At 41.6% G+C, this 10787-nt stretch overlaps 1 protein-coding gene across 1 annotated transcript in view; it reads right to left on the minus strand.

Moving 5' to 3' along the window:
* Positions 1-10787, minus strand: part of ATG7 (autophagy related 7) — a 345292-nt gene that overhangs the window by 321637 nt on the left and 12868 nt on the right. The window contains exon 3 of the mRNA XM_042782730.1: positions 1877-1994. Within this exon, the coding sequence (XP_042638664.1) occupies positions 1877-1994 (118 nt within the window). The remainder of the gene's footprint in view (positions 1-1876; positions 1995-10787) is intronic.

A 10787-nucleotide genomic window follows, 5' to 3' on the forward strand; every position in this document is an offset into this window, starting at 1 on the left:
CAGGCTGCAGCCGAGCACACAGACTGGGATGGGATTCTTGCTGGCCCAGAAGGTAGGTAGGAGTGAGGAATGCCTGCACCTCCATTCACCAAGATGGTATGGGGTATAAGAATAACAAGGGGAATGTCACACCTTTCCAGTCATCAGGGTCCAGAATGTCTGTGGGGTTCCCAGCAAGTGAAGCCTGTTCTTAAGTCCATGTAATCTGGGAAAACACTGTCATTTTAAATATCCAAAAAGGTCAAACCACTCCTAAACTTTCAAAATGGCTGTGCCCTCCTGACAGGTAAAAATCCACAGTTCAGTCCACCTTCCTTTCCACTGCTTCTCCTTTCATTCACCAGCCACACCAGAGCAGTCCTTCATGCAATCCCTGGCTAGCAAGGCTGATTTTTAGGTTAGTTCTTAGGTCCTACCACCACTCGGCAATATCAAAGCTGTCTGTGCTGTCAGGATTGCTGCCAGACCGCAGCTCCATATGTCTCTTTTTTGTGTTTTCATGCAAATTCTTCTGCTAGTTGGAGTTTAGTCTGCTTCTACAGCCTTCCCTTCAAGGCTCAGGGGTCCAGGATTATCTTCTGTATCTGTGTTAATTGGTTCTCCTTTTCTTTGTTGAAGAGGATCTGTGCAGTCTTTCTGCCTAGTCTGACATCTTACTGGAACTCCTCAAGATTCCCTTTTAAATGTACAGTCAAAGAAGGAGACCCAGGAGCAGTCAAGCCACAGGCCAATAAAAATGACCATCACCCCCTGAGCCATTGGCTACAGCCACTGAGATGACAGTGAGAGAAGCCTGCCTCAGGACCAAAGGTGGAAGACATCCTCCTTTGACTTCAGGACCCAAATAAAAAAGCTCTCTTGTTTTTTAAGACTAATGTAAAAACTACTCAAGCTGGTAAGTTGGAAAGGTCTAGGATAGGCTGTCCCCCTTTACCCTGCCCACTTTATTTGTTTAAACTTTTTATTGTGATTTGGGTGAAATTTTAGAGAGCAGATTTGTTTTACATTCACCAGTTCATACACACTTTATTTTGTGACCTTGCCCACTTTAATTGCTCCAACTCAAGCTGTTCCAGGCACTGAGACATCATGTCCAAAGGGTAGAGGAGAGAACACATAGTAGGTTAGAGGAATTAAAAGTGGTTTACTGTGGGTAGGTTAGAGAATGCAAAGAGGCGAGGAGAAGCCAGTCATGATAGGTAATAAAAATCCGACTTAGCCCAAAAGTAGTTCAGACTTAATTTTTAGATGGGGAAACTATCTGGTCATTTTTTTATAGCATTACAGAGTTTCCAGACCAAGACAAACTAAGAAAAACGGTTTAGTGATCTACTGTTGAAAACTTAAAAAAAAAAAAAAAAAAAACACCTCATTCCCATCAAGTCAATTCAACTCATAGCAACCCTTCCTTGGGTTTCCACGGTGGTATCTCTACAGAAGTAGATTGCCCAGTCTTCCTTCTAAGGAGTGGACAGTAGGTTTGAACCTCCAGCTTTCTGGTTAGCAGTCAAATGCCTTAGGCACTAAGCCACCAGTCTCCAAACTCATCCAGAAACAGGAACATAATTCTCTCAGATAGAGGTCAAGCAGCTTCATAGTGCCTACTTGGAGATCAGCAAAGCTGATTCAACCACTGCCCTGCCATTAATTTTTTGGTCCATCCCTGGGTGGAAGTCTAGATGTCTTCTTCCCTGACCTTCTCACTAACACAAATGAAGAGAGCTGGGAGTATTCCTAATAGGGGAATAACTCAACACCCACAAACACTTTTGAGTCCCTATCACATACCCATTTCTATGACAGACCCATATCCCTGACCAGAACCACAGCTGCCAGAACCAAAGAAAACTTGACAGATACGTTTTTTACATCTGACCTCATTTGCTGCTTGTTCCAAAAGTAGCTTCTTATCTGCAGTCTTGAAGGACTCAAGTGTATTGGTGTTATACAGTGTTCCCACAGCTGGGCAGCAATGGGCTGGGGTGGGAGCATTCCTAGAGACAAGAGACACATGATTAACCAGGCACAGCTGGGATTCAGAGAAGGCCAAAAAAAAAAAAGCAAAACACACACAAAAAAAACCTACTGCTGTCAAGTCCATTCCAACTCTTAGCCACCCTATGTGTCAAAGCAGAACTTCTCCATAGGGTTTTATTAGCTGTAATCTTAACAGAAAGGAGCTCCAGTCATGCAATGGTTAAGTACTTCACTACTAACTAAAAGTTTGGTGGTTCAAACCCACCCAGCAGCTCTGCAGGAGAAAGACCCGATGATCTGCTTCCACAGGGATTTAAAAAAAAAACAAACTGACTGCCATTGAGTTGTTTCCGACTCATGGCAACCTCCATTTGGGTTTCCAAAACTGCAAACCTTTATGGAAGCAGATCACCCTGTCTTCCTTCCGAGGAGTGACTGGTAGATTTGAACCACTGACCTTCTAGTAAGCAATCAAGTACCTAATCATTATGCCACCAGAGCTCCTTCCATAAGGATTACAGCCAAGAAAACTCTATGGAACAGTTCTACTCTGTCATATGGCATCAATGTGAGTCAGAATCAACTAGCTGGCATCCAACAACAATCTTAACACACACAGACTGCCAGGCCTTTCTTACATGGTACCACTAGGTGGCTTCGAACTGCCAACCTTTTGGTTAGTTGTGTGCAAATCATTTGTGCCACCTAGGGATAGAGAATACCAGTAAGTGACAAACAAAACCACCTTAGTAGTGGGAGCGAAGGGATACTGCTCTCCTGGGCAAGTAGAAGATTGTTTGTTTCTTTGTAGAGAAGCAAATATTATCACTGTTTCCCCTAAAAGCCTATATATTCCCTTTATCCTAACCACTCAGCATGCCATTCTTTTACTCTTCCCCTAATATCATTTCCAATTTTTATTCTTTCTGACCTTCAAATGAAAGAGAAACACTATTTATTGAGCTTCTACCATACCATGAACGATGCAAGGTTTTCATTTAATTCTCCTAGCAGTTGTTTCCTCCATTTTAAAGAGAGGATATAAGACTCAGAAAGTATTAGATAACTAGCCTAAGGTCATATAATAATAGAGCTAGAACCTAAAACCAGAACTATTTAACTCCAAGGTGTGCTGCCTATTCTGTATTCAAACCCTCCCAGGTTTTAAGGCCCAGCTCCAGTGCTTCTGTCCCAGAAAGCCATCTCACTATCATCTCTGGTAATACTTGGTACATAAAACTAAGCATAATATTTAGAGCATTTTCAAGAACAATAATGATGTACACTCAACTGAAAGATAGTAAGCTTCTTGAGGGCAGGGAACATGTCTTCTCCTTCTCTGTTCTCTGTTTTTAGGTGCCGTTGAGTTGGCTCCAACTCATAACAACCCTAAGCACAACAGAAGGAAACACTGCCTGGTCCTGTGCCATCCTCACAATCCTTGCTATGCTTGAGCCCATTGTTGCAAGCCACTATGTTAATTTAATCTATCTCATTGGTGATCTTCCCCTTTTTTGCTGATCCTCTACTTTACTAAGCATGATATTCTTCTCCAGGGAATGGTCCCTTCTCACAACATGACCAAAGCCAGTGAAACAAAGTCTGCCCATTCTCACTTCCAAGGAGAATTCCACCTGCATTTCTTCAAAGATAGATTTGTTCATTCTTCTGGGAGACCAATAGCACAATTCAAAGGCATCATGTCTTCTTTGGTCTTCCTCATTCATTGTGCAGCTTTCACATGCATAGGAGGCAACTGAACATACCATGGCTTGGGTTAGGTGCACCTTAGTCTTCTAAGTGACATTTTTGCTCCTTAACACTTTAATGGGGTCTTCTGCAACAGATTTACCCAGTTCAATACAACGTCTGATTTCTTGACTGCTGCTTCCATTGGTGTTGATTGTGGATCCAAGTAAAATGAAATCCCTGACAACTTCAATCTTTTCTCCATTTATCATGATGTTGCTTATTGGTCCAGTTGTGAGGATTTTTGTTTTCTTTATGTTGAGGTGTAATCCTTACCAAAAACTGTAGTCTTCATCTTCATCAGTAAGTGCTCCAAGCCATCTTCACTTTCAGCAAGCAAGGTTGTGTCGTCTGCATATGGTAGGTTATTAATGAATCTTCTTCCAATCTTCATTTCATGTTCTTCTTCATACAGTCCAGCTTCTAGAATTATTTAATCAGCATACAGATTGAATAAGTATGGTGATGCATAAACTTCCTGATTTTAAATCAACCAGTATCCCCTTGTTCTGTTAGAATAACAACCTCCTAGTCTATGTACAGGTTCCTCATGAGCACAATTAAGTGTTCTAGAATTTCCATTCTTTGTAATGTTATCCATATTTGTTATGATCCACACAGTCAAATGTCTTCACATAGTCGATAAAAACACAGGTAGACAACTTTCTGATATTCTGTTTCAGCCAAGATCTATTTGACATCAGCAATGATAACCCTCATTCCACATCCTCTTCTGAATCTGGCTTGAATTTTGGGAAGTTCCCTATCAATATACTGCTACAACTGTTTTTGAATTATCTTCAGTAAAATTTTACTTCCATGTGCTATTAATGGTATTGTTCAATAATTTCCACATTCTGTTGGATCTTCTTTTTCTAACTTTAAAAACTATTTTTAATTATGTAAATGATATATATTTACATTTTTAAAAATCCATGCAAGACAGGTAAAACTTAACAGCCTTCTGCCTAACCACCCCCCTCACCTCCCCAGTCCTCTCCTAGTGGTAACTACTGGGGTTTGGTGCAAGCCCTTATACATGGTTTCCTCTGTACTGTACATATACAGACAAAGAGAAAAAGTGTGGTCTTTAGTTTGTTTTTCTTTTAACTTGGTAAACTATGGTTTGTAATTTTCTTTTCTCATTTAATAATATGACTAGGAGATAGTCCAATTTCTCTACCTATAGATCTACCTCATTTTTTTTTTTTTTTTAAATTGTGATTTGGGGGAAGATTTACAGAGCAAATTCACTTTCCATACAGGAGTTCACATATATTTTGTCTCATGTTATTGACCACAGTTTACCACAATGCAACAGCTCCCCTCCCACTTCCTCCCCACAGTTACCTCTTCCCAGTGTCCATCTCTCCATACACTCCTGCCCCCTGAGCTGTCTCCCTGTGCATAAGCAGCCCTTCTTTCTCCCATGATTGTTCTCTCCAAGGAGTGTATCTACTTGAGGTAAATGTTCAACTCATATGCCTGTATTTTGTTTGGCTGAAAACCACAGGTGTGGGTTCAATTTGGATCATCATTTTTTAGAATGCGCACAAATATCTCTATCTCTTCCAGTCAGTTGGCCAAGCAGCTGTCTTCCAAATTTCTTGGCACAAACTGAGTAAGCATCTCCAATGCTGCATCCATCTGTTGAAACATCTCAATGACTGTTCCATCAATTTCTGGAACCTTGTTTTTCACCAATTCCATCAGTGCTACTTCAACGTCTTCCTTCAATGCTATTGGTTCTTGGTAACATGCTACCTCCTGAAATAGTTCATTATTAACTAATCCTTTTTAGTACAGTGACTACGTATTCCTTCCATCTTCTTTTGATACTTCCTGCATCATTCACTATTTTGGCCATAGAATCCTTCAATATTTCAACTCAAGGCCTGAATTTTTTCTTCAGTTCTTTTAGCTTGAGAAATGCCAAGCATGTTCTTCTTTTTGGTTTTCTAACTCCAGGTCTTTGTACATTTCGTTCTAATACTTTACTTTGTTTTGCAAATTGCCCTTGGAAATCTTCTGCTCAGCTCTTTTATTTCATCATTTCTTCCATTCACTTTAGCTACTCTTCTACAATGTAACCCACCCAAACAAGGCTCTGCACTGAACTGTTGTTGAGTAAACCCCTGGTAGCTGAGTCATATAAACAAAATGTACTACACCTGGCCTACCTTTCAATCTATCATGCCACAAGGTTTACATTCTACACTGCCCTGGAAGGCCTTACAGTCTTCAGAGAACCAAAGTCAAGGGAGGAGAAGAGGAGTTGATTCTGAATACAAATTCAGATGTGGTAAAACCTGATCTCTTCTCTAACATGATTAACTTCTGTTTCAGAGCTTACAGATGCTAAATGAAAATACTCATTTCATTAGTACCCTAATATTATTGTCATTTACAGCTAATAAAGAGTGAGTACATTTTTACTGACTGCACTAAAAAAAACCCAGGGCCCCAAACATCTCCCTATTCAGAGTCTTTGTACAATTGGGTTTAGTGGGGTTGCAGGGAGAATAGATCAGGGTCCAGAACAGGTGTGGCGGGGTGCAATGGGCGATGATGGCTGTCTGTAAAGCTCAAACACCAAGACCTGGAGTAGGGGGGCATCTCTCAACTGAACAGCTTTCCCTTAAGAGCTGTTCAGACAACAAATGCCAAGTGTTTATCACCACTCTCCTCCAATAAAACAGTTTCATGCAGGTGACATGAGGATATCAAAGACTCTTGAAGATGAAAAGAAATCACAAAGAGGCAAGATTAAATCTAGGGAGAAGAAGGTGGTGCAGAGAATTGACAAACTATGCCTTCTGCATCCAGACATGGCTTTCTGAAATGACTGCTGAAGCAGAATGCTGGCACAGAAAGAAGATGGAGGTGCTGCATTCAGACCCAATTTAATCTGGAGAGAAGCACAAGAGCAAGATGGTGCGAGTTCAACAAGGCATCCCCCTATGTAAATGTCCAAATGTCTCCAGGTGTGGTAAAGTCATGGCAAAGCCTTGCTCTAAGAAAGGAGGAATTCAAGTACCTGTCAAGACAATTGGACTCCTAGGAAAATCAGCATTCATGCAACTTAATTACTTGAGGACAACCTTAAGTTTTGAAGGCAAGCCATTGTTCATGACTAAAGTTCCATCCTGTTGGCACAACAGTTAAGCAATCAGCTGCTAACTGAAAGGTTGGTGGTTTAAACCCAACCAGTGACTCCATGGGAGAAACACCTGTGACTCTGCTCCCAGAAAGATAACTAGCCAAGAAAATCCTATAGGATAGCTCTACTTTGTCACATAGGGTTGCTATGAGTTGAAATGAGCTTGACAGTATCCAACAACAACAAAAGTTCCATCAGAGAAGGTGGTCAGGAAAAAGAATAAAAAGTACTAAAGGGTAAAAGAAGGCAATGCATGATTCTATTTACATGAAATGTCCAGAATAGGTAATTCCATAGACAGTGCAGAGATAGGTGGTTGTCAAGAGCTGAGGGGTATGGGGTGGGTATGTGTACAACATATTCTTTTGGGATGATATAAATGTTTTTGAACTAAATAGAAATGGTAGCTGTAAAACATCATGAATGTATTAAATGCCACTGAATTGTTCAGTGGGAGGCATACTGTGTTACTGCCTACTTTCTGTAATAATCTCCAATTCTGTTTCCTCTTCCATTAAGGGGATTATTAAAGAAAGTAGGGCAGTATGCCTCCCATTGAATAATTTAGTGGCATGCAGTATTTTCACTACTCTTCCATTAAGGCCACTATCTGTCTGTCAGTTTGTCATAACGTGATGGCTTGCGTGTGGCTGTGAGACTGGAAGCTATGCCACCAGTATTTCAAATACCAGCAGGGTGACTCATAGAGGACAAGTTTCAGTGGAGCTTCCACACTAGCACAGACTGGGAAGAAGGATGGGGCCATCTATTTCTAAAAATAAAATTAGCCACTGAAAACCTTATGAATAGCAGTGAAACACTGTCTGATAGACTACTAGAAGACTTTATGAATAGCTGTGAAACACTGGCTGATACTAGTACTGGAAGATAAGCCCCTGAGGTTGGAAGACACTCAAAACACTACTAGGGAAGAGCTGCCTCCTCAAAGTAGAGGCAACCTTAATGACATGGATGGAGTAAAGCTTTCAGGACCTTCATTTGCTGGTGGGCCATGACTCAAAATAGGAAGAAAGAGAATGCAAACATCCATTAACAATCCGAATGTGGAATGTACAAAGTATGAATCTAGGAAAACTGGAAGTTGTCAAAAATGAAATGGAACACAAAGATAGAAATCCTAGGTATTAGTGAGCTTAAATGGATTAGCCATTTTGAATCAGACAATGATATAGTCTACCATGAAGAGAATAACAAATTGTCAAAAAGAGTACTTCAAGATCCTATCCTGCAGTACAATGCTATCAGCGATAGGATAAAATCCATATGCATCCAAATTTATGCACCAACTGCTAAAGCTAAAGATGAAGAAATCGAAGATTTTCACAAATTGCTTCAGTCTTAAATTGACCAAACATATAATCAACATGTATTGGTAACTACTGGTGATTTGAAGGTGAAAGCTGGAAATGAAGAAGCATTGGTAGTTGGAATATATACCCTTGGTGATAGAAATGACACCAGAATTACATGACAGAATTTTGAAGACCTGTGTTGTAGTAAATTACATAGTGTGGCTTTTCTAGCCATAAGTCTTTGTAAACTCTGTGGTGGAATTTGCCATGATCAACTGAGTAGTTCCTGATTGTTAAAGTTATCCACTTGTGGTATTTCTGTTGAGTGTGGCATGAAGCAATTTTCTGGGAAGTCCTCTCTCTCTCAGGTGTATAGAATTCTGATGTTCGCATTGGTTAGTTTGGCCACTCTGCCAGGCTTAAGAGGAGCCCTCCCAGAGGCAGAAAGAGTCTCTCTGACTGCTGGCTGAGAAAGATGTGCTGCTGAGAGAAATGCGCTCCTGAGAAACATGCACTTGCTGAGAGAGAGACGCGAGATACATGCTCTGCTGAAAAATGCGAGAGATGTACTGCTGAGAAAGAGATGCAAGACACATGCACTGCTAAGAGAAATGTGAGAGACACACACTGCTGAGAGAGAGACTGCTAGCTGCTAAGTGAGATGGCTGGCTGCGAGACTGAATGCAGTTTTGAAGTTGAATTGTAGCGTGTTGCTTCCCTAATAAACCCCATAATCTGTGAGTTCTGTTTGGCCATTCTAGTGAATTATCAAACCCAGCAGAGAGGTGGTGGGTGCTGCAGGAGGAATGGTTGGTGCCAGGGCTGGTGAAAGGGCTGGAGGGACGCAGCATGTCTGGCTTTGCAGGAATAGGCCTTGGGCTACTGATGGTTATTCTGTCTTCCTCTTGTGGGATTAGAGGAGGTCAGAAAATGCGGCCTCCTTGCCCCTTTAGCAAGACCAATGACTTATTCATTACAAATACCTTTCTTAAAAAACAACATAAACTGTGACTATATATGTGGATTTCATCTTTGGAAAGAGGTACTGGTGCCACTGTACAATTCTTTCCCACATCACCTGACCTTGCTTTCTTCCTGCCAGAAGCTGTGGTACCAGGACCTGGGATGCAGCTGCAGGTGCCACAGGCAAGAGACTGTAGCTATTCCCCTGAACCTGTACACCAAATTCCCAAGGGCCTTATGGGATGGATTGTACCTTCCCCACATCTGGCAAAAATGGGGCTGATAGTGAATACTACTCTCTTGCCCAGTGATTGAGATAGCCCACTAGTTATGTACTATGTAACCATACCCATCATGAATGGGAGTGGACTGAGGGGGAAGCACTTGCTAAACTGGTCTTGCTACCAGCAATCTGGACTGGCACAGCAGCAATATTCTCTCAGTGAGATTTTGTCAGAGGCCAGAAAGGGTGATGATGAGACAAAATTTTGGAGTATGTGATCAGATCAGATGAACACCTACAGCAAAGCTGACTGGCTGGTACCTGAGTAACCTCACCCTTAATCCTCCAAATGTGAAAGGGCTAATGGCTAGAAGAGCCAGTCAGCAGTACAGTGAATTGCTTAATATGGCCCTTCTAGCCATCGTCCTCCATTTTGTGATGTTTGGTAAATCCTAATCCCTATGTTTGTTTAGGGTGGGATGCATCTTAAATTCCACCTTGCTGGAGGGTGTGACTCAAGTCACCACCCATTTAGTGATGTATTGTAAATCCTGTTCTCTATGCCTGTTTAGGGTGGGATGTACCTTGAGTCCCACCTTGCTGGAGGCTGTGACTCAAGTCACTCTTAGATTCTTTGATGGTATATAAAGGAATGTTCTGGGAAAGTTCACACTCTTGCTCCAGTTCTGTGTTTGGTTTGTCATCATCTCACCCTTCATCTTAAGCCATCAGCCATCAGCCATCCGCCAGCCCCTTAAACCATGTGAGTTGGGAGAATCCTCCAGACCTACCCACAGACCTGGGACTTTCCAGCCTGCCAGCCTCCACCACCACCACATGAGCCATTTCCTTGGGAGTTTGTGAGTTCTGTAAGATGTTACAATGAACTACGGAACCCTAAAATGGGAGGGAGATTATTGAGGGGAGGAGATGGAGGAGAAGTTGATGTTGGAGATGATGGAGTGGCATGCAGTTTGGAAAAGCTGGACATCTGGGACATCTTTAACCTCCTACTCATAGGGACTGCCCTTGTGTTGATCTTTTGAAAAAAAATTATTCAAGCTCAACATTAACAGTCAAAACAAGGCCAGGAGCTGACTGTGGAACAGACCATCAATTGCTCATATGCAAGTTCATGTTGAAGCTGAAGAAAATTAAAACAAGTCCATGAGAAGCAAAATATGAGTATATATATACATTCATATATATGAGTATATATATGTTGTTGTTGTTGTTATGTGCTGTTGAGTCGGACCCAACTCATAGCGACCCCTCCTTGGGTTTCTGGGGCAGTATCACTACAGAAGTAGATTGCCCCATCTTTCTTCCGAGGAGTGGCTGGTGGATTTGAACCACCAGCCTTCTGGTTAGCAGTCAAGTGCCTTAGCCACTATGCTACCAG

The sequence above is a fragment of the Orycteropus afer genome, unplaced genomic scaffold (assembly GCF_000298275.1).
Source record: "Orycteropus afer afer isolate SDZICR_OR568_19922 unplaced genomic scaffold, OryAfe1.0 scaffold00432, whole genome shotgun sequence".
Taxonomy (NCBI): domain Eukaryota; kingdom Metazoa; phylum Chordata; class Mammalia; order Tubulidentata; family Orycteropodidae; genus Orycteropus; species Orycteropus afer.